Source organism: Leiobunum rupestre, chromosome 11 (assembly GCF_980474605.1).
Source record: "Leiobunum rupestre chromosome 11, qqLeiRupe1.1.hap1, whole genome shotgun sequence".
In the NCBI taxonomy this organism is placed as follows: Eukaryota; Metazoa; Arthropoda; class Arachnida; order Opiliones; family Sclerosomatidae; genus Leiobunum; species Leiobunum rupestre.
The window spans coordinates 25,277,259-25,303,241 of record NC_143394.1 but is presented as its reverse complement, the minus strand read 5'-3'; the positions used below and the strand labels follow the sequence as shown (position 1 = coordinate 25,303,241).

Genomic DNA, 25,983 nt, shown 5'->3' with positions numbered 1-25,983 from the left:
TTGACTAACCGCCAGCTCTTAAAGCAATTAACGTTAAATTATCTCCTTTGAATTAACAGAACTATATATAGGTCGTTAAGAAAGTGGACCACCCACAGGGTCTACCCTTTAACCCTCTAATCTCGGCTGACTGCGCTAAAACAAGATTTAACCTTTAAAAAATACCAGATTAGGCCTTCATAAATTCATTAATAAAAAAAGACTTTATTACCTATTATGCTTACGATGCCTGTCTTAATTTCAGTGAATCTAAGCAGCTATCGGTGGTTCTGTGGTAGAGCGCTCGACTGCCAAGCCGAATGGTCTGGGTTCGAAACCTGGGTGGCGCATTTGTTTTTAATCAATAGAGAAACGCTAAATTAGAATTTCTTCGATGCAATAATTTCAATTTCAATTCTATTTCAATTAAACCAAAATTTCGTACTCTATTAAATACGCTTCCGATAAAGCTGAAGGTCTAATTTTCAATAAGGCGTAACAAGTGTCGGTGGTTCTGTGGTAGAACGTCCGCCTGTCAATCAGGAGGTCTCGGGTTCAAATCCCGCCCGATGCGATCGCAAATTGATACTAAGGCGAATACCGTGTACAACTGGTGGAAACCCTGCCATTGGACGTTGAGAGGTAGCATTACACTCAGCACTCGGTCCGTCCCAAAGTCATTAAGAAGAAGTTGGAGAGAAAACGCCCATATAAACACAACAGACTCAACATGCACAACCATCAGAACACAAACACAACAAATTCAACACTCACAACCTACGCATAAACATTACAAAAGCGTAATACACCAAACCGTCACGACGGTGAGCGAAAAAACACCATCCAAACCAAACCGCAAATGCATCCGTTAACGCTCACCGTCACACGGTGGTTTTGCCAACCCTTTGAGAAACTGCGTACGCAGTGATTACACTTTGCACCGAAAATGCGAACGCGTTCGCAGTCCTGACAGACAGACAGACCCACCCACAGACCCACCCACAGACCCACAGACAGACACGGTCGTTGTATAACCCCTCCTAGGGGACTTTGTCCCCTCGGAGAGGTAAAAATGAAACCCAATCAAGCCGATAAACCAGTGATGGGCGTGTTTGGAGTCAAAATGAGTAAAACATTTAAAAAAACTGAGATAAGCTGGAGATAAGCTTTATCTTTTTACCTATTAAAAGCGTTTGGTTAAAAGAGTTTCTTTATTTGTGAAAATGATACTATAACTTTTTCCGGAATTAGGTATCATAACCTATTTAGTTAAGGTTGTAAATATTTTTAAAGAACTAATTAAATTTATATCTTCGTTGAGAATCTATTATTTTTAGAAAATTGAGCGAGACAAGAGATGAGTTATTATTAAACATGGTTGATCTGTCTAAATATCAAACAAAGAAATATTATCTAAATCACTCTTGAGAAGAAACTGATAAATAAATATTTGAAGTTAACATAAGCGGATTGTGAGCTGATAATGGTTTTTTAAAATGCCCACTACTACGAATGAGCTAAAGAGAAAGCACAAATTTTCTATAGAAAATTAAGCCAGAGAATTAAGATATGAGCCATTGGTAAACACGGGGGATCTGAGGGAATATGAGAGATATAAATATCATTTGAACCACTCTTAACATAAGTGGTTTGTGAGCAGACAAACAATTGACAATCTGGCTGAAAATTGAGGGTAGAGGAAATTTTTAGCGAAAATTTTGATTTTCCATAAAGTTAATAAAACCAAAATTATACTTTGGGATTTCGTTGTTTTCGGGGAGTATGAAAACATATATTTTAATTTTAGGAGTCAAGCCAATTTAGGAAAATGGGAGTTTTTAATATTTCAGATCTTATGGTCTTATTTGAAAAATAATCGAGGATTCAATTTCTTCGTTAATGATGAGTGATTCCTATTTGTGATCTAAGCTTTCAAACACCAGCAGCGGTTCTGGTGATAAATCTCTAGCAGATACTCCCTCTTTATACTTGTTCGATGGCAAGCAAACAAAATATTTTGGGCTCTCCAATCTCGCTACCTTTTTTTCCTTATTTGTAAAGTAAGATCCTTAAAAGAGCCCGAAATGATTTTTCTCTCCCGTAAAGTGAGCTTTCTTCCCAAACAGCGCAAAACGACCTATTTTGGATATTTTTCTATTTTCTTTTAAGATACACCCCAGAGAGATGATAGTATTATTTCAATTTAAAAATAGTTTCGGGTTTACTATCCGTTTATCTATCTCAAAAATCGAATCGTCATCCCGTAATAGAAAAAAACTACTTCCTTCCTAAGCCCGCTTCCGCTGTGTTATGGCTGGAAATAAAATGATCTTTACCTCGAAAAATAATCATGGGATCCTTAAATGAAAAACGCGAAGCCCTACGTGTGGCCGCGCCATGGGGCTAGATTTTATAACGGAGCAAATTTAAAACTTTTCTAAACAAATACTTGCACACAAATCTTTTCCACTTATATATAATTGGAAATACGCTCAGTTTAAATCCTACAAGAGTCACTCAGCGAAAAGCTTAAATAAAGCCACGCGTAAAGTAAAAGAATCAATTGAGACTTTGAGAGACTATGAAAGAAATGTGGCTTTTTGCTGTCAAGAACTTAAATATTCTTTCTTTTTCTTATATTTATTGTTTTTCCTCCGCTTTCAGGCCCCAGCATTATGAAAGGGCTCAGCGTAAATATTTTGGGATCGTAGGTTATAAACCTGTCTCTTCAACAGAAAGTTTAAACTAAATCAAGGCTTAAATGGAAGAAGCGTATTCTACATGAGGAGGCTGTACCCCCCTCGACCACGCGTTCATGCTTTATCTCAGAATCATATATTTGCCCATGTACTTAAGTATTATACAAACGCTTCAGTTATTTTAAATTATTTTCGTGCAGGTTTTGAATTTCTTTGTAAATAAAGAATACATATTTGATCTACGTAAATTCTTCTCGGTTAATGGGCCTTCATATTTCTACGTGTCCTTCTTTAAGTTGTTGGAAAATTTAAAAGTTATTGGCTGAACGTAACACACAAAAACGACTTTTCGACGCTCCCTCTCTCGTAATTATTATCATTATAATGACAACATAATCCTTAAAATTATTAAGAAACTTTGAAAATTAAGTAAACTCATTGTGTTACCTCTAGGAAACTAATCATACCATAATTTTATAAATAACTACAAATTTAAATATCTGATATTTTATTTTATGTTATGAATTTGTGCTATATTACGTAACATTTTAAAGAATAATCAGCAAAGGTACCACGAACCATTTATTGTCGTTATTCCATGTGGTCGTTGTGACACTTTTAATAAATCTAGTGATTGCCTAGGGGAATAATTGGTACGAGTAAAACAAGTGTCAGCATTTGAAAGAGATTGATTTGATTTATTTTTAGAAAAATGATTAATCTTTTTTGACACGGGGAATGGTTTGATCTGGTATTTACCCAAGTTATAAAATAAATTATCTTTCTTATCTTACGACCAGCGGGTGTAGAGGCGACGGCGGCTTGCGACGTGACACTCGCGAGGATTACGATGCGCAGCTGGTACTGGATCGTTCAGTGCGGGTTAACGAAGCACGGCTGAAGGTCATCTTGACCGGCGAGCGTTGTCTCTGCGAAACTTGAGGCGGTGAGCGGGTCCAGCACCGTGGTTGGGCAGCATGATGGTCTGAAGCATATCGTCTACGTCTACTCAATATTTTGCTTGCATGGCTCTGCGCTTTTATATTCGAGGAAGATTCTAAGGGGTCCTGGAAGTTATCATTTATTTACGAGTTAAGGGGGGGGGGCTTCGTAAAGGTCAAAATATTTACACGTATACAAATTTGTTACATCGTGTGTAGGAGGAAGGTGGACGCTTCCCTTCATGCTACGCAACTCAATATTTACTATTATTTACCTCAAAACGTCGGGTAAAATCGCCTTTAGACATTGAGGAGAGAACTTGAAAATGCAATGCATATAAGGAGTGGAAAGTGCTAACCACTCACTTTGACCACCTCCCCCCCCCCCCTTCCCTTCATCGGCCTGAAACAATAGTAACGCTTATGGACAAAATCTCCTTCTCCTAATACCACGTTACTTAGATTATGAGCCACCAGTAAAAAACGTAGAACGGGTTTACATTACCGTCCGTGACACAATAACCAGAAATGAAACACTGCTCTAAAATTCCCTTCCCCTTATCTTGTGACGACTCACTTCCTCTACGCCATATCATCGTCGGTTAAGTCGTATTGCTGAAACTTTGGAGTTTGGCGGAAAGGTCGATGAAACAAGTGGCGCTCGCCTGTTGACTATTTCGGGCCAAGGAAAACCAAAATTTAAATGTCTTGAAAGCGAAATATAACGCTTACTTAGGTAAATTAATGCTCAAATATTTAACATAACATATAACATAAAAATTGTTATTTAAAAACTCTCCCTACGTAACTAGAGGTAATATATTTCGAATTGAAAACTGAAAGAATTTTACGTGCACTCATGGACGAATTTATCAATATCAAAATTTATTTTCTTATTAAAATCAGATTTGTTTTTTTGAATTTTGACTGGTCAATAGGAAAAAACCACGGAAAAACTACTAAATTTTGATATAGGCCTAATAAATTTGCTAATCAGTAGCAAGAAAGTTAGTAGAACTATGCTTTAAGTAATCTAATAGCGACATTTTCTGCCATTTCCGGAAACAATTGCTAAACAAGTAGAAGACCATCTCTTTTCTATCGACAGCTTTATAAAATGTGTCTAGAAGCGCCATCTAGTAGAAATTCTGACCTTTCAGTCGATAAACAGTCGTTAAAGTGCCATTACATGATAATTTCCAAGGTTTAACCCGTTTCGGAAGCTGTAACTCTAAAACTAGGCCGCACTGTCCTGTCTAGGGTGAAGTCATCTAGAGGCCATCATAGACGATGGTCTCTCTTGGACGGCCCACCTAGATATACTGATCTCAAAAGCGTCTCAATCTTTTGAGGGTGATTTCTGCAACACACTTTGGCCATTAGTCTCGTGGAAGCGGAATCAGCGATTCTTCCTTTGCGCTTCAGACTAGATTTGTGGGATCTCCTCAACCTCGTTCAGTGCTGCGCTTCCGACACTCCAGCTTACTACATCTTCCTCTTGCGGGATGGTTTGGCCCGCTGGAGATTATGGAGCATCTTTTTCCGGTGGGCTGTCTATCTTTCCTTGTTAGGGCTTGGCGTTTGGCACAGACGCACACCTGTGCTGGCTCTTAAATACCTCCCGGAGCCACTTACCATCGAAGGACACCCTACCCTCAGAACCACCTACTGAGAAGATTCTTTGGCGCTGGCTCACTACCACTAAGGATAATTATATCTCGGATTTTCTGCGACAACATTTCTTCGCGACTCTAGAACTACTCGCAAAGGGGGCGACGGTTCGTTGGCTCAGGACATAGAATCAATGTTGGTGTGACGAATTATCTGGACTCATGACATCCATCCCATAAACCGCATTGAACATTTGGCCATCCCAATGGCCCTATCGTACGCGGTGGTTAACCTCCAGGGAGCTATAGTTATTGGTTCAGACTCGAAAAGCGCTCTCTCCCAGCTCCACTCGCGCTCTACGGACCCAGTGGTCACCATCATCCTTGATATTTGTGACGGATACCACTGGCCGGTAACGCTTCTGTGGTATTCCGGTCTCATTGAGCTAAAGGACGCCTTCCGGAGGGCAGTCTCACCAGCTTAAACCCAGGCCAGGTTGGCAAACAGGAAGCAGTGTCGTCTTGTGGAATCTAAGCCTGTTCCTAGCCATTATGCGTTTCAAATTAACGCGAAGGGAAGACACTTTATTTCCCGCGCTTCGGGTGTGGCCGTCTCCCAACTATGACCGTTCTTCATGGATTCACTTGTTGCTCTCGGTGTGGAGTGGTGGACGACACTTCGTTGGATCCGCAAGTCGTGTGGAACGGGTCGAGGCGCTGATCAGTGATCACTATCCGTAACCAGTAGCTTTGACTGTACTAAAGTGATTAGGTAATCGATTTAAGACTTTGCACTACTCGCTGTAATCGGTGTACAGAATTTAAAGAAATGGTTAGCCCATAGGAATGGGCTTACCTTCTGCCTGCTCTTTCAACTCCGGCACTCTTGTTGGCGCCCTCCGTGCGGTAAGCTCCGGATTCCAAGATGTCGTTGGAACTCCTCTTTTTTTTTAACTTATTGTATATTTTAGTTCGCTCTCCCTTGTTTGTAGTATTATTTACCTGGCGTGGTGTGAAGGCTTCCAACCATAGACACCAACCATCATTCTGTTTTTATTCTGACCCCCGCTTTAAAGTGGGATTATTATGTTATGAGAGAATGCCAAGCTTACCTATTTTCCACGAATGGTTCGATAAAACGGGATGGAGGAAGAGCCATATGAAAATCAATCGATGCAAAGAAAAGGCGGCCATGTTAGGGTTTGCTCGCCCTCTATGAGGCAGCTGTAATAAATCAATGAAATTTTTGATTTAAATGTTTAAACAATTCCAATATTATATAAGCCAAGAAAATTGTAATTTCTTTTTAGAAATATATATTAAAAATCTAGATTTTGGTAGTTAATTTAATAGATCTTTGAATAATTTAGGTTGATGGTAGAAGGCGCTATAAACGTTAAAAAGTTACTATGTGATTTTCTTAAATTGATTTTGCACTATGGGTAATAAAGACCGTAAGTATTTTATTATTAATGTATGTTAGAAGGTCTTATTGACTAATAAATGATATTTTACTAGTAAATAAAAATTTATTAATGTACAGAAGCGCTGTAACGATTTACTAACTTAATATATAGGCACGACAGAGCCTGGAAAATTCGATTTTGGAAAGTCTAAAATTGGGTCACTATGCTGAAATACTGTTTTAGTTTCGTAACTTAAGCGAAGCTGACGAACTCGCAAAAATAATAAAGAAATTGAAAACATATTAGAATAATTAGTTTTTACACACAATCCAAGGGATTTGTGGGTAATGGTTTCACGTACAGTGTCGCATACGCCGCCGATGCCGTACATAACTCTTTACCAGTTAGGGTTATAAATTTTAACAATATCTAGTTCGACGTTACATTTACCGGCCTCGGCATCCTAATATAATTTTTGAAATTTGAGCCCGAGAAGTTAATCAATATTCCATTTAAGTGGTTTTTCGCGATTTTCGATTTGAAATCGACATACTTTTTTAAATTAAGACCGACTTGGTTGAAAATTATATTGTTAGTTAGTACTAATCATTTATGAACTACATTTTCAGTATCATTAAGAAATTTTAATTTTAAGTTCGATTTCTGGCCAATTCGCGGGACTCATAAAACACGTACGCACTATTCTGATATTTTAATTTCGTACCATTACCAATTGATACAGGCGCCATCTAAATCCATAAACATGACTACCTTATTTCCAAAACAAGGTAACTCGAAAAATTCGGTTTGTTTAAAAATTAATTTAAATGAACGTTGTTGCTTTTCGCTACCTTATTTCCAAAGTCACTTTCGATAAAATTCCTCTTGGATTTCTTAAGTTAAGTTACAAGATGATTGAAAATTTGTTCAAATTTTATTTAAAATTTAAAATATAGTTATAACGTCGGAGGGATTGTGTACTTAACTATCCCTGACATCTTGTTTGCTTCAGAATGTTTCTTATAATTTAACAAATTAAGCTCACGATTATAAAAATTTCCGGAAGAGCTCGAAGTACGTATCAAGTTTAAAGATCACCATTTTCAAGCTGGAATTGACTAATAATTGATAAGTAAAAAACACAGCGGTCTTCGCATTCTATTTCTTACGTTTTTTGAAAATTTTTCTCTTGCGTTATATTTGCTCTAAAATTTCACCGATCAGTGGTATTGAACTACCATGTAAAAAAATAAATTCGAATAGACTATGACATAACCCTTACGAAAATGGAGGATCATAATTTGATACAAATTTGATTGAATTTATTGGATCCAAATGTGATCAAAAATTGGACATATAAAACGGGGATCCAATTACAGTTGGATCCAATTTTGTTTTTACTTTAAGACCTCTCGATAAAATTTAGGATCCAATTATATCAAATTGGGATCCAAATTGGATAAAGTAAGGATAGATTTTATGAAATTTGAATGCCAATTGGATCCAATTTCGTAAATTGGGATCCAATATATATCACAATTTGATCCAATTTCCTAAGTTGGGATCCAATATATATCACAATTTTATACATATTGGAATCCAATGAAATTGGATCAAAGTGGGATCCCATGAGATTGGATCAAATTGGGATCCCATGAGATTTGGAACCCGACTGGATCTAATGATATTTGGATCCGGTCTTGATCCAATTAGATTTGGATCAGCTCTTAATTCAATGAGAATTGGATCCAGTTGGGATCCAACGAGATTTGGATCCAGTTGGCTTTCAAAGAGATTTGGATCCCGACTGGGACCAGCATTAAAAGTACGGAATCTGGGCGGTAAGCAATCGTAATTTTGGTGGCATGAATTATAATTAAATAACCCTAACAGCAAATACTACACTTTTCACTTAGCTGTGAGAGTCACTCACAGTGTAGCACATGTGACAATTAACCATAGCAAAAGGACAAGAACTGTCAAACCAGAGGGAATTTAGATAGGGAGCGGCAGCTCCTACCTTTAACAGTACAAAAAGGGATGTCGCCCAAACACACGGTCGCGTCGAGATTATCTGGCCAGGTTAACTTCCTGTCACGTGTCAACTCCGTTTTCTCCTAGATTCTTATTGGTTGCTTTTCTTTTGATTTTACGCGTATAACTGCAGCGCCATCTGGCAGCGGTATAGAGAACGTTTGATCATTTTCATCATTCTGCATTCTATCGAGCGAGCGAATTTAAATTTTCTCTGAAATATATTCAAATTTGCTTACGATTTGGAAGGTTTATTTTCTAAAGGTAAATGTTCATTGCGTTTAAATATATCAACTTTTTCCAATTTTAATAACATTATTAAATGGTTGTATCTTATAGGCGAGTCAAATATTTATTAAACTATCCAAGGCTTAAAAAAAGTCTCAGCGAAATGAGCGAATTGTCTGCAAATATGGGTATAGTTCCAAACAAAACTCGACTAATAGACAGAGACCTTGGAGTCTTTTTCATATAGTTTCCATCAGCAAAAAAGGAGACCGAAAAATGTCAACGGTGGGTTCAGGCAATGTGGTTGAGAAGACTACTTTATCCGATGTTTCTCTATGAAAATGAAAACAATGAACGTTTGAACTTGAAGGTAAATGAAACCATTTTTTGGATGCTTCAAGAAAATAAATGTCATTCTTTAATTTTAGTGGCTAGAAAAAGACTTCATGAAATATTTAGAAAATTGGGAGAAAGATGTTACCAATTGACCTGGAGATTTTGCCAACAGCGAAAGGAACAAAATGTTTTTAAGCGCAGCAACAATTGAGGGTCTATGAATGATTGGTACAGCTATAATAAACATTTATTATTTTAGTGATAGTAATATTCTTTTTTTCTCAATTACAGCCGTTAAATTCCTTTTTAGTAAAGGTGCAAAATAAGTGTTGATGCAGCACTTATATCAAGATCCTCTTGAGCAATACTTTGGGAGGCAGCAATGCTCGTGTGGTCGAAACAGTAATCCTTTCATTGGGTTGTTTGAAGCCAGCATGGATAAACTTAAAGCCTTATCTTGACTAGTCATAGAAGCGGTTAATGGCAATTCCAGAATTTTCAAAAAAAATGGTTACATAATTTTATTTCAATTCAACTTGAAACATCTCAGTTTTGAAAAATAAAAAAATATAATATTGATCTTTTGGGAAACAAAATAATGCGTTCTTTTTCAGGTCGTTTTACAATACAAATTTGATTATGTAAACAAAATTACCCTAAATTAATCTTTACATAACACAAATTGAAAAAATTTATATCACTAGAAATATCACTTAATCTTTCCGTTGTAACACTATTCTGATTCTTCACTCATTATGAATAGGAAAATTTATTAGGAATACATATTGTAGTGGGAAATTTCATGATGAAGGTAAAAATTGTTCTAAAGTTCCAAATCTGGGTCTCCATTTAAAAAATTATACATTGAATTATCGTCAATTTAAATTGTACTTTGAGAAGAGCTTGAGCTGTTATTTGTTTTAATTTCTGGAATGTGAATGGTGGGAATTTTTTCCTTAGTTGGAGATCCTTTACTTAATTTGTTTTTCTTCAGAGGAGATTCAAGCTTTTCCTTCTGCGATTTTTTTCTTTCCAATATTTTCCTCTACAGGCTTTTTCTTTAGAAAGATTAGTTTCGTAGACTCTTTGGACTTTTCCATGAAACCCTTTCGTAACGCTTAATTCGCTTTGAGGGCTTCTTTGGTTTCATACTGATATGTCCCGGACTAAACATTTTCCTCTAGTATTTACAAATGCATCCATAAATAATTTTGGTTCATTTAGCTTCTTGAAAGTATACTGTAGACAATGGTATACAGCACCTAAATAAATAATATCATAAAAAAAGCATTACGAAATATTTTAAATTAAGAAACAAAATAATTACCTTTTAAGATGAAACACATGGCTGTTCAAGTTTGCTTAGGCCAGAGAGCCGAATTTCAAATTTGGCGCTTCTATCGTCGATCGTTTAACTCCGCCTCTTTAGGGAGGTTACAAAAGCATCATACGGGAAACTGACCTGGCCTGTTATTTCGATCACGTGGTTTTAAGAGCGACAATTCAATCCCCACTTTCCGCTCCCTATCTAAATTCTCTCTGGTCAAACTTCGTGGAAAGTGGAAAAATTTGTTGCATACATAACAAATCATGCCAAGAAACGATAAGAAACTATAAAGAAAAGCTAATCTTTAGGCCAAAAAGGTAGGAAACCTACAAATCCTGCCAAAATGGCACGTGCATCACGTGCTCTAAGTGCTCAAAACGCGGTAAACGAAAATAATTTAGGTAAATATAACCAAAATTAACAAAATCAATTAATTATATCCCCACCCAAATCCCTTGTTTTTACACCTGGTTGCGCTTAGATGGTAGATTAAATAAAACAAACAAATGTAATTGGCCAGAACCGAGTGACGTCACTGTAACTTTGGGAAGGCTAACTATTAGAGAACCGACTAGAGTGTAGAAGGCAGGGAACAGACTTAAAATAAGACGACGCGTAAGCCAAAACCACCCAAACAAGGCTACCTTTTATAGCATTTTTTACTAACCTTGGGCGTTTCAAATCGGCGCGGGGTCCATTGCAAAAATCGTTCTAGTTACATTCGGATTTCTATGCTGTAGAGTTTTATCGAAATGCTGCCAGTTGTTCGATAAATTTAACTATTGAAACAAATATATATATTTACTGAGATCGATATTGTTCTGGCGGTCTCGCCAGACATAAAAAGTAATCATCTAATCTCCTATCGCCTTCTATAATTATGTTTATACCATTGAGTTAGGAATATTTACTCTAGATTCTTGAACACTCAATTGATATCCGCTATGGTGTTTCGGTTGGGACCAATTTCTAGAAACACTTACGGCGGCTGTCATTTATCATTATATGGTGCCGTCATCTATTTTAGAAATAATATATTTAAGCCACCGGCTTAAGTTATTCTCAGTGTTTCTAACCGCTGGCGGTACATGACGACACCGTACAAGATTCCATACACGATTCCAAGAAAGTGTCCCGGCGAAATATCAATTGGATCCAATTTGATACAATTTTATTTGATAAAATTAATTTGGCTCAAACTTGGATTCAATTCTTAGTTCAGATTTTTTTGGATCTAAAATTGAAACAATTTTATTTTATCAAATTAATTTGATCAAAATAATTCGGATCCTACTTGGATCCAATTCTTAGTTAAGATTTTTTGGATCTAAAATTGATACAATTTTATTTGAATAAATTAATTTGATCAAATTAATTTGGATCCAATTCTTAGTTAAAAGATTTTTTTGATCAAAATTTGATATAGTTTTATTTGATCAAATATATTTGGTTGAAACTTGGATCCAATTCTTAGTTAAAAGATTTTTTGTATCTAAATTTGATACAATTTTATTTGACCAAATTAATTGGGATCAAATTTGGATCCAGTTCTTAGTTAAAAGATTTTTTTGGATCCAAATTTGATAAAGATTATTTGATCAAGAAATAGTTGATCCTTATTTAATCCCTTCAGGATATAGCTTGATACAAATTGGATCCAATGTCCAAAATTGGATCAAGTCATTTTCGTAAGGGAAAGTTTCGTAAGTTACAAATATTTTACCGAATGCATAAGATCCAACATCGTAGCCGTAAATATTTGTGAATCACTTTGTGTGTGTCAGTCTGTCAGTCTCGCTATAGGCATCTACACCGTTTCCGTTATAGTGCCCAAATTTGCATAATTGACCTCAATATCCAAAGTAAACGAATCGCGCTATTTATGTCCACTGTCCCAACTCGAGGTCCTAAGGGTCCTATGATTAAGCTCCCCTGACCAATAAAGGTCTCACCTGAATTTTTTGGTGAATATATGATGTAAACTAACGAGTAGACTACCCGAGGTGATTATCACCGATTTTGTTGAAACTAGGTGGGTATGTAGACCTTATGGTAACATGAAATTTCACAAAGGGAAAAGTTGCAATGGGCATAAGTTTTGCCATGGCAACCGAAAATGTTTTTGACAACACAGTATGTATATTTTCCCATTGAAAATAACATGGGAATCTGAGCACTTCTGTGAAAAATTAAAAAAAAATTGGAAATTTCATAACCAAAAAAAATATAAAAAATTACAAATGAAATGAATTTTATGATATTTTGGTCAATTTGATCAAAATATGTAAAATTGATCAGATTGTTATTTTCAATGGGAAAATATACATACTGTGTTGTCAAAAACATTTTCGGTTGCCATGGCAAAACTAATGCCCATTGCAACTTTTCCCTTGGTGAAATTTCATGTTACCATAAGGTCTACATACCCCCCTAGTTTCAACAAAATCGGTGATAATCACCTCGGGTAGTCTCCTCGTAAATGAAACACGTGAAACTGGTAACTATAGCTTTCAATGTCGGTATAGCCGTCAAATTGCCAGGCGACGCTAAAAGACGCTTAAATTAGATTTTAAAATCGAGACACCTGAATTTCCTTATTTTCTTTGCGCGTACCAATATAGACACTTCAAGCTTTAATATTTGTGCTTTAAAATTGAGCATTGTTCCGTAGTTTCTTAAGCTATTGGAGTGGCGGAGTTCTTAGCACTTTCGCCTCGCAGCAAGAGGAGTCGCACTAGGCGAAACTCGTAAAACTCCTTTTTCATAGAGTTTTTAAGTTCTCTCCCCACTGGTTAAAGGTGTTTTCCACCAAGTTCTACCGTTTCCCTATCCATAAAAACTTAAGGTAACGATAATAAATAGTGTAGTGAGCTGTTGACTCGAGTGGCATGAAGGGCTTGCCACTACCCTCCTACACAATTTAACCCGGCCATACATCTGAATTAAATATTTACTTAAAAATAGATGACTTGGTGGTGCCTTGGGTACTAGCCTACCTGACTATTTGTTATTATTCTTAGTGTTTTAAACTTGTAGATTGTTCCTTAATGCCTTAAGCTTGTGGATCGTTAATTAATTCCTTAAACTTGTGGATTCTTCTTAAGTGCCTTAAACTTGTGGCAGGAATCCATACTTCTACTTGGAATGCCGTATCGCGTATGGTAAATCACTGTGACGGCTTTGGCCTAACCTACGAGATAAAAAAAAAATACCCTATTCGCGCGCTCCCCTCAAACTTTGTTGTTTGTTAAGTTAACATAGTGACGACAAAAAAACGGTCAGGCACATCGATAATAAAATCTTCCGCGATAAGCATTCCACGTAGAGGTATGGATATCTGCTTGTGGATTGTTAATTAATGCCTTAATCTTGTGGATTATTCCTAAATGCCTTAAGCTTGTGGATAGTTTCTTACTGTCTTAAATTTGTGAATTGTTCCTTAATGCCTTAAGCTTGTGGATTGTTCCTTAATGCCTTCAGCTTGTGGTTTTTCCTTAATGTCTTAAATTTGTGGATTTGTCCTTAATGCCTTAAACTTGTTGATTGTTCCTCAATGCCTTAAACTTGTGGATTGTTCCTTAATGCCTTAAACTTGTGGATTGTTAATTAATGCCTTAAATTTGTGGAATATTCCTTAATTCCTTAAACTTGTGGATTGTTAATTAATGCCTTAAATTTGTTGAATATTGTTTAATTCCTTAAACTTGTGGATTGTTCCTTGGTGTCTTAAACCTCCGGATTGCCTTAATTGTTTAAACTCGCATATTATGTTTTAGTGTATTAAATTATAATTTATCAAGCCCTAGTACGTCGCGTTGATGGCATAATTTACTGCGAGTCGATAGAATTCTCCCCCCTCCTTCACCCGATTCGATAGCTTCAAAGAATATGAAAGACGCGTTTGGAGAGAAATAGCGATATTCGTTTACTTTGAACAATGAGAACAATTGCGAAAAGTTTGGAAACGTCACCAACAACATGAAAATACATAAAAACCATAGAAGTTCGCGAACCAAAACCAGATGAACCTCACGTTGGGAGAATGGACATAAATAGCTTGATTTGCTAGCTTTTCGCAATGATAATAATTATGCATCAGCAAAATTACGAAAATAAATGAAAACGAAAAAGACCGCTGATCAAAACGTTAGGGCAGATAGGACCAAAACCGCAGGAGAGCTCGGACCAAAGGGTCATTTCGCGTCAAAGAGACAACAATGGTAAAATCGGAATTTTTAGAGAAAATTATTCAGCAAAGAAATCACTAATAAATAAAACCAAATCATCCATGTACATTCAGTGTAGTTAAAATTTTGTAGTTGTAAGTTCGTAGTAAGAGACCAGGTTTGATAACTTTTTCACATACCGAGGGTAGTAGTGGTAGTGTATAAAACTTAATTAAGTTTTAATTTTGCAACCACCTCGAAGGCATATTCTGCCCAAGTACTGCTTTTTTTTATTATTTTTAACAGTCCTATTACCATTGTCGTACTTTAAGTATATAAAATTTGACTGGTAAAATCAAAATGTGATGGAGTACCCTATCCTAAGCTGAAGTCACACGACCTACTAAAACGTACTATATTTGAAACTAGCTATTGAAAAATCTTTTTACGGGTCTTCAAGAATAAAATTATAACGCAAAACTCGGACCAAATAGATCTTCGAGTCAAAAACCAATTAAAATGGAATTAAAATAGCCAGAATTTCCAGCGGTAGACCGGTTTCGCCCTATTTGGAGCTCATCAGTACCGCGCAGGGAATCTAGCTTGCGACGAACTAAACCGAAAAGATAAGCTAAGCCTAAGCATTAAAAATTTGCAAACGCGTTGCGTAGCAACAGAAAAAAATCAAATATTGGTGAGGAATGAAAAGAACGAAAAGTTCTTTACACCGACTTTGCTGAAGATGGCGCTACACACCATTCCCACTTCTATCTAATAATATTGTGTAGCGAATTTTTAGCAAAAACGGAGTAAAATCTCCAAAAATATAAAAAAATATCCAATATAGTGTTCAAATATTTCAGCACTACAATTTTTCGCCCATTTTAATTAATATTGTTTTTATGAAAATCGGTTGCGATTCGCTTATTTTTCACAATGAAATCGATTATACAAAATTAAGAACTTCACAAAAAACCAGGGAATATATGAAAAGCATATAGGAGCTGCAGACCCATAAAAAACCACAGTAAGTTCTCATTTTAAAGGTAAATTTAGTCTATTTAGATGTAATTACTGTACATCATATATCAATTGAGAGCCTGGTAAAATTCCGAAAGAGTTTTTTTCACATTCGCCTCTAACAATTTTTCTGGAAACTTTATCAGACGCCTAGGCACCTTTATACCAGACAGACATAGCTCAGGAGGGCCATCAGCTTTCTATTGTCCTCGCAGGCTTAAGTTAAGCGGCTTTGCTTAAAATGTTTACGTTTGAAAATTTGGAATCCCAGTAGCCCGGGGTACACTAACTATGTAATGAAAATCAATACTCTAATCCTCAATTAGCGAAAAGCCGCTTAAGATCATCAAACGGTCTGTAGTAATTTATAGTCGGGGATGCCAAGAGGCGAAGCCTTAGTGAAGTATTAACAAATTTCCAGAACAGCGCTACCAAGTAAGTTTGTTAATGGTTTCAAAGCTTTTAGAGTCTTCAAATTGCGCGTTGCTTCCTTTGCGAATTAAGACTCCTCGTTAAAATTCATGAAACTTTTGAACTATAATATCTACCATAAGTCTATAATATTGGTTCATAAGTTGGTCATTTTGGGGAATATTTTACTGAGAGTAATGGAGTGACGTCATCACAAGAAGAAAATATCCCCCTAGCGAGGCGCTGTCAAAGGCTACGTGTGCCCCGTTAGCAAGCGGACACGAAACTGCGACGAAGCCCGTAATGCAGAATGCCTTGTGAAAAGCTCTCAGTAAAACTTTTGTATGTGAAGAATAGGAAGTGTCACACTTCTGTAATAATATTAAACACTTATGTATCTACGCATTGAGATAAAAATGAAAATGTAGATACTTAAGAAAAATCCATCAAAATAGTATCAAATTAGACACTAACTTCGGAATTTTATACTTAAAAACGAGGAATTCAGTTTCGACGATTTGATTTTTCATTCTTAAGACAACAAGTCACGTTTTTCAACCACAAACGTTCAAAGATGGCTCATTTCACGCACTTGCGAATGATTTTCATTCTGTATCTACGTTGAGCCAATTCCCTCAAACGTTTAGTAGCATTGTTTGAAACGAAACATTTCTGTATACGATACTAACTTGGCTACTAAGAGAAGCAATAAAATATAATTTGTATTGAAAGCATTCTGTGGAATACATATATATGACCATATAAATTGTTCCATCTGGAAACTTATAAACACTAGAAGACTTCAAATTCTTTTCTCAAAATGGCAAAATATTAGATGATGGTTTTTGGGGTTTTTTAGCCCGTACACTCTCCAAAAGAATAAAAAAATAGAAATAAATTCTCTTTTCTGTTTTATTTTCGATCTAAAATATCCAGCAGGATAAAGGCGTTCGTGTGATTTTATAGGAAAATGTTCGGCTCCCGCCGAGTCAAATATCCGCGATGCGGCTTCTCAGGAGGCACTGGGCGACCACCCGCCGACATCACTTTCATTCAACCTCGACGCAAACTTCATCGCGCTGCCTAAAACCGGAATAAAAATTTACTAACATGAAAAGACCGTTGAATTTATTAAAGGGACCGAGGGAAAACGTATTTGCATGACGTGTGAGGAATTCAGCTTACGCTCGATCAGAGGTTAACTTGAGAAATCACTCCGATAACATAACGAGGTGCTACGAACATTGTGTGGTCAGGTGCTAACTAAAGGCGGATAAAACATATAGACAGTTCGTTGTTTGACAATGATTCAGGCATAAAATCCACGAAAAAATTTCAAATTATCTAAGGAATCTTTGAAATATATATACAAAAATTCCAGGAAATTAAAAATTCAAACGTCATATATGAAAATATAATTCGAAAAGATTTCAAAATCGATGGTAAAAATTAAATATATGCCTACTAAAAGACTTCAAAATAAAATGAGGTAATTACATCGCTTGAATTAGAGACAAATATCAATATCCGAAGAAACAATTATAAAACATCTAAAAAATCAAAATTCCCAGAATATTTAAAAATAATACGAGTAATTAAGAGAGCTCATCTCTAAACTTTTCTAGTAATATGTAGGATACAACTATCTTAGATCTGACGTATTTTACCTCTGATTTTAGAAATTCAATTTTAGTCAATTAATAGATAAATATTTTATATACTTCTAGTACCTGAGAATCTACTAATTATTAAATAAATAAAAACCTATTGATTTTTTATCTAGGCTATTTTAATTCAGTATTTATCTAATTTTTCGTATTGTGAATCTTTTTCTATTTATGCTTTAAATTATTATAAAGATATATAACAGATGCAACTTTTTTCAAAGTTTTCAACTAACTCGATATGGATAGCAACAGAACATCGTCACGTACCACCTTTACTTAAACTCGTTCTATATTTACAGAGCATTTGACATCCTACTTGCTCTTAGTCTGCATCTACTTTGGTTTGAGCTAAAATCCTAAAACCCTTATTACCCTAATAGAGGACAATTGTTCAACTTTCTTAAAGAGTTAAAACGAAGACACTTTTGATAAAATTGCCCACTCGCTACGTTGGAACAGTTACGGTCCACGGTTAAAATCTCAATCTGGTAACACAATTGAGCCTACATAAGCTGATTGACCACGAGTCGTTAAAACAAATACATCCAGGTCATGACTCTTGTTGAATCAAGTATGATGCCCCCGTCCCATTGAAAAACTAGTTACAGAGTTTCAAGGGAGCTTTTCTTATGTACGAATGCCGTGGAAGGTCTCTTGTAAGTCGCCATCTCCGACGTGTGCCAACATTCCTTTTTGTTTCGCGATTTTCTTCTTATACCAGCGAAGATAGTTAAGAACTTTACTACTATCAAATATATTTAATTACTTTAATTATTGTGAAATATTCATGTTTTACTTTGTTAAGTTGTACAGATTGAAATATATTGATTACAAAAGCCATTTGGTGTGGTGGCGGAGTTATTATTACTTTCGTATTGACGCAGAGTTGCCGAGTTCGGTCTCAGCTTGTGGCACTGGGTGAAAACTCGGAATAACACCTTCCGCGTTGAGTTTGAAAGTCTCCCCCCCCCCTTCATTGGTCAAAGGGTTTCCCAATTCAATAAAAACTAGTTAAGGGTAATAACTGCAATAGTGAGTATAGAGAGATGTTGGCTTTATGAAGCGCTTGCCACCACCCTCGTACACATTGTCATCTGGCCACCTGATATAAAGGCACTAGAACGAATGGGACCTAGGGTGATAGTATTAACCTGGCTGATTATTGTTTTATTATAAAAATTTCGTTTCCCCTATCTTGCGAAGATTTAATTCCGATAATGCGTCATGCCATCTTTCCTTCAACTTGGGAGAGTGGGATAGAATATGACAAAACCAGTGGCGTAGCTTAGGGGGGGCACAGGGGCCACGTGCCCCCCCCGAAACGTATGGTTGTACGTACAATTTATTTTTTTTTGTTTTACTTTTTCTCATTGTTTGCCCTCCCCGAAACCAAATCCTGGCTTCGCTACTGGACAAAACATTACAGATTTTAGACTATGAACTGATTAAAATTCATATAAAGGTTTCACGTGTCCGGTTAACAATATGAGAAAGTTTCGGCTTGAATATTTTTGCCGATAGGAGTAGGCAAAGGGGTGGATTCCGGGTTAACATCCGCCCCTTATAAATATCGTTGATTTTCTATACGATATTTTTCCTTAAAATAAAATAGTAATGTAACTATACTTTGAAATTAAAACTGTTGCAAATTAGTAGGCTACGGCATAGAAAAATCATACTCAACCTAATTAATTTGATAAGTTTTCTACCTTCATATCCAATAATAGAAGCCTACTTCAATTCTTCTTTCCACCATCACATCACGCTTTCAAACCACGGCGGTTGTTATGACAACGTCACAAGAAAGCCACGCAAGCTTATTTTATAAGCCATATTGTTTTACCCCCATTCTATAGGCTCTTAATTTCAGATCGTGCATACTTTTTTAGCATAAATCTATTTAAACTTGATCCGTTTAGCGTCCACTTTGCCGTCCTGAAACTAATCAAGCAGTGGCGGAAGCTTCATTAGGCACCACAGTGGAAGAATCGCATCGCTCAATTTTTCAAAGAGAGCGCTTTAATAACGTACGACCCACTTTCGGGCTGGAACTGATTAACTTCGGGCTGCCTATTGAATACGTTGGTGTAGATCCCGTTCCTTGGAAGGGGGGGATAGAGGAGTTCCCGCCGCCAAATAATCTTTGACAATTGGACAAATGAAGTTTTCGGAAAAATAGGATAGATTTCTCAAAATGGAAAAAATCCCCCCCCCCCCGACCCCTATGTCGAGATACGAATGCAGTAATAAAGGTGTCAAGTTCCCCCACCTAGTAGTATTAAATATTTCCCCAAAAATTGATCAGATAAATGCCCTTTTCTATTTAAATCCACCTTTTTTCCCAATATCGTCACGTCTTGACCTTTCCAGTGGGATAAAATTGCCCATTTTGTAATTTTTCCGATTTGTGACACTTTTGAGGAGACGGTGCAACTTTATAAAATATCTCTGGAATTCTATTTCTTAACCCAATTTAAAATCAATCCGAAAAATTTTTTTCCATACACTATTATAGGTCAGCCATTTTCCAAATATAGCGATTATTTTGATTTTATATAGAATCTGAGCGAAGAAATCGTACACGTTGAGATCTATCTACAAAAATATCCATTTTTGAATCGAAGACCGAATAAACGATTACGGTTTGAATAGACACAATTCCTTCAACGGTGAGTTTTGTTTAACGCGAGAGGCTAAGGTAGAATCGGGCACAAGGAGTACGCAACCGTCAAAAGTCGTGCATTTTCTTGTATACAGTTTTCATTGGTTAGACACATTAGCACCTGCTGTCTTCGGAAGGGGAAAATTGGGAAATTTTCTTTCCCCTACCCGTAAAACGTTCAGCGTAAAGGTTCATCCAATGAAATTTTTCAAAATACTGCGTTAGCGTGTTTATAGGCTAGCTGCGTTCTCCTTTTGTTTGTTTCTCCAACGTTTAACTAACAAGCAAACCCTGCAAACGCGTATTAAACAAGACGTAACGGATATTTAAGTACACACTATAATTTAAATATTAAAACTAAATTTGAACAAATTTCCAATCATCTTGTACGTTAACTTAACAAACCCAAGAGGAATTTAATCGAAAAAATATTTTTCGAGTTACCTGGTTTTGGAAATAAGGTAGGGAAACACGAAACCTTTAATTTAAAATAATTTTTAGACTTATCTAATTTTTCGAGTTTCCTGGTTTTGGAAATATGGTAGCGAAACGTGAACACGTTTGTTTAAATTGATTCCTAAACAAAGCGAATTTTTCGAGTTACCTGGTTTTGGAAATAATAATAAATAATAATAATAATAATCAGCTAGACTAATACCCAAGGCACCACCTTAGGCCTAAGTCATCATGCAACTTTTGACGCTAATGATTTTTTTGGAGCTAGATAGCACTTGTATCAATTGGTTCAAAATTCAAATATTACAATAGCACGTTTATGTAACCGAAAACGTAGTTCTCAAATAATCAGTACTAACTAAAAATATAATTTACCCTCTCTCACTAATGAACATACTTATAACTTTAATTACTATTACGTTACTTATGATAACACTTATTTTAACATTTTGTGACCCCTTTTATTACGTTACTTATGATTACACTTAACTATAGACTATTTTGAACGATACCCTATTTTACCAATGATCATACTTATTTCATAACGTTACTCATGGTAACACTCAATTTATATGCGGGAGTTCGTATAGGCGGTCCAAAAAACCTTACTTCAAATAAAAATTAAGTTACGCAATTCCAAATCTAGGTTAAATTTAATCCAAACTATTCAAAAATATAACTTTCATGAAAATTGGACTTCATTTAAAGAACGTTATGTAGAGATTTACACTAAAATGGAAAATCACAAAAATGATACCCAAAAAAATGAATATTTACCGATATAACCGAAGATAAGTAAAAATGGTCCTGGCCTAACCAAAATTATATTTATTTACGTGTACGGACTTAATTTTGAGTAAAATAACTAATGCTTAAAGCAAAAAGTGGAAAAACCGTAAATTGGGCAATCGCCCAAATCAATTATACCTTATTTTTAAACCATATACTAGGTGGAACCGCATCACGTTTCAAGACTACCTATATTTAAAAATATAGTTTGAATTGTCCGCACAGATCACTAGAATTTACCCTATCTATACTAACACTTAAAATAACGGTATATTCGAGTGAGAAAACTTAGAATTTTAATCACAGATTAATTCGAGAATTTAATGCGCCTTTGCAGCTTTTTAGTTTTGGTGTAATTGCACATGACAGATTTTTAGGTGAAACAGTTTCTAAGTCCCGTCTTTCCTTAGTTATTGTAATGTGAAAAAGTGCAATTGCAGTGAGACGGAACCCGAAGCGTTTCCTGTGGTTGCTGGGAGTTAAGGAAAACACGTTCAATTAACGCTCCTTTCGATCGCTGTTTTCGGTGGCCCTTGCTTAATCGAAAAGTAGATGTAGATAAAGTTAGAACGTAGTAGAAAGACCCTAAAATTCAAATTAAGAGCATTCTGATGGATGTTTATGTTGTTACAGCCTGTAAATAGTAGTTTGGCGACTTTATTATGCAGGAAAATTCGTTGCAAGTTAGAGTATAGGGATTTTCAATTCCACGATATATATTATTTCAACAGGCCTGGTGTCCACTAAAAAATTACCCTGAACTAATAATTGGAAATAAATTTTTCCTACGAATATGATATTTTCATAGCACATAGCACGCGCAGGGGGCCATTAGATGATATAAAAGTCAATGACTTTAATCATATCCTCAAGATCATTCGAAAACTATCTCGATAACAGTTTAATTTAGAAACTCGAATCCAATTAGAAAGGTATGCGCCATCGCATTTTATGTCCAAGTGGCTCTGAAATTATTGGTCAATATCAATAGCAAGCTAAGTAAATAAACGCCAAAAACAAGAAGGTCATAAGTAAAATGTTCTATGACTAATTATCTACATAAAAATTTATTTTAATTAAGCTCGAATTAGGTCGGTTGAAATAAATTTGGATGTAAAATGTGATGGCCGACACTTTTCGAAACGGTTATTAAGATACCTTTCAAATGGCCATGAAGACATAGTTCAAGGTCAACCGGATTTTAATAGCATAACACATCTTACCAAAGTGAATTTGTCCTGAAAATTTCGATGACGTAGCACAAGTAATTTCTGAATTTTTAACACTTAAGCATGATTTCTTGGACAATTTATTATTAGAGCCACTTGGTCATAAAATGTGAGGGCGCACATCTTTCTAATTGGAACCCAACGGTTGTCGAGATATTTTTTTGGATGACTTTGAGGACATGGTTTATTGTCATTGTGTTTTGTATCAGCTAATGACCCCCTGGGCGTGCTATGTGACCTGAAAATATGAAATTCCTAATAAAAATTGTATTTGCTCTGGATCGGTTTTCTAGTGAACACCCCGAAGAATTTTAACACATAATATCAATGCCAGAAGTGGATATTTCACTTATAGTGAGTTAAATTATTGCGATTGAGAAAGTGGGTAGTTACCCAAAAATAAACGTTTCCCATTTCTGAAAGAAAGGCTTTTGAAGCCGCATTCTGAACCATTATCAATTGCTTACATCGCCAAACATTAAAAACTGTTATGTCTTACTTGCCAAAATAGTAAAAGTTCTTGTCATTTCTGTAATAATACCGTTTCTTTAGAAGTTTCTAAAATTGTATCTTTTCTTGTAAATAATGTAAATATTTTAAGAGGTTTCTTAAACAATAATGTTACGAATTCTACTCGTTACTTGTAATAATTTTCGTTATTTATCTTTTAAAACTAAAGTTGTTTGTAAAAAGTATTTTCATCTCTAAGCACCCCTTATCACTTGATATACACCTCGAATGAATGAAATACGTTATAGCAAAGAATTCAGTACTTCTACGAAGTTGTATCTTACCTTTCGAAATTACTATTTTCTGCATGGATTAATCCTTTGTAAACGTGACTTTATCCAATGAAATTTGAGTTCTAATCCAAATAAGTTTAATCCGGGAGAATAACGCGCCCCTTACACATTCGTGGGCTATTTTGATTTGGCAAAATCTTTCGGAGCTGCCTGCGAAAAAAGTGATAGGAAAAGTTTCCTTTGGGCGCAACAAAGAAAGAAGCTCCCTTCGCTATCGAGAAAATCTCGGCGCATAAAAATTCAAAATCATTCTTCCGTTAACGGCGCCCTCTGGTGGTCGGTAACGATTTGACGACACTTGGCGCGAAACGATGCTCCGACGTCCGCTGGGAGCGCCGCCTGTACGCGGAGAAACGTATTATTCGACGCGTTTCTATTTGGCTGTTTCCGACCCGCGAGAGGGGAAACTCGAATTGATTTCGAAAAGCGCCACAACCTGTTTAAATGGAGTACCTCTCCGCAGGAATTATGTATGAAAATTCTATTTTACGAGTTGCCGATTTCCGTTCGCGGCGACTTAACGAAGTTGAATATTTATTGGGGCAAAAATTAAACTCAAGGCTGCGCGCAAAAATCAAAGAGAAATCTATAAAATATCGCTAAGTGAGTCGCCGATATTACCATAAATGGTGACGCCGTCGAAATGACTCGGAATAAAACTGTTTTCAAAGTAAAGCCCCCTTAGAAGAAAGTTTAAAGGCGAAATACTAAAGATATTCCGTTAAGTTCGTTGTCCCTAACGATTATCAAAAATTATCTTACAATTTGGAGAAGTGTTTTTTTGTAATTAATAGATTTGACACTGATAACAGTAAACAATATACAGATTACATAAGGGGGGCTATTCGAATCGAATAATATACATAAATGACCTTATTACATCCATTGACCTTATTCGATTAACACAAATCTGCTACAAATACACATAAATGGTCTAATCAAATTGATCGCCTTACTGATTAACTAAAATGTTTTGTATTCCCAAATGGGCTTAATGAAATGATATTACTATTAATTCTGGTAAGAACAGAAATTGAATTGCATCAACTCTTAATGAAATGATATCTTTATATTTATATTTAGCTTAGTTAAAACTGATATCAATTACTTTACGAAATTCTCGAATATAAACGCAGAAATTATCTATATCAGAACATTCGGGTTTTAGTTCAAGTACTAGAATATTAAACTTTCATGATATTTAATTCAGAACATCTCGAAATTATAGCCTAGTAGTGGAACATAATGAATCAGGTGTAATATCAGTTCATTACGAATTTTGGTTGTAATATCAGTTCATTAGGAATTTTGGTTGTAATATCAGAACATTTAGGAATTTTGGTTGTAATATCAGAACATTTAGGATTTACAATTGTAAATTAGAACATAACGGCTTTTCATTTTATTTTCAGATAAGAAACTTTAGGTTTCAATATCAGAACATAAATAAAACTAGAACATTAAGAGTCTATCAGATTTAAAGTTGTATTGAACCATTTTCAAACCATTAGATTTTAAACTTTAAACCAGTTCACGTTAGATTAAAAACCTCCAATTTTTGCAGGGAAGATCGATTAACGATTAGCAAGCATAACCTGGGACAATTATCAAACCTAATTTTAGTATATATGTAATTAAAATAATACAAAACTATTTCTCATTTTTTTTTTAAATCAGAACGGGAAATGGCCACTATTGCATCGGAAACGTTACACTTCCCTAATTAATATTACTCAACCTGCTTTTGTTACAGTTTTTGACTAGTCGTTTAACTACAGAATATCGATATTGCTTTTTAATGATTGAACAATGGTTATAAGCATCCAGGAAGCTGACTCTCATGTTTCTTATGCAGCTCTACGTAGTTCTTGCAAGCGTCTTACATCATAATCAAGACGCGAGTTACCTAGACGAAAATGCGTGGTTGAAAATTAAAATTTCGAAATATAATTTTTGAATTAAATGGCTTTCAGGATATCGCAATTATTTTCGTAGTGGTTGTCCAAAGAATATATAGAAAAGGAAAAGCAACTTAAGTTTAGTTTATTTAAATACGTATTAACCGGAATTATAATGCGTAAACCCCTAGCTTTAGAAACTTAATACACACTTTGAAGCTTTTAAAAGTTAGAGTTTCTATTTCCGTTTTATTTTTTCTAGGAGGAGTCGGTTTGAAAACAACATTGCATGACGAGAGCCACGCAGCACAAGACTAATTTG

General features: G+C 35.6%; 1 protein-coding gene across 1 annotated transcript in view; it reads right to left on the bottom strand.

Moving 5' to 3' along the window:
• LOC149922036 (thrombospondin type-1 domain-containing protein 7A-like) overlaps positions 1–25,983 on the bottom strand; it is a 121,979-nt gene that overhangs the window by 51,261 nt on the left and 44,735 nt on the right. The window contains exon 2 of the mRNA XM_090162227.1: positions 6,342–6,453. Within this exon, the coding sequence (XP_090018353.1) occupies positions 6,342–6,423 (82 nt within the window). The 5' untranslated portion in view covers positions 6,424–6,453. The remainder of the gene's footprint in view (positions 1–6,341; positions 6,454–25,983) is intronic.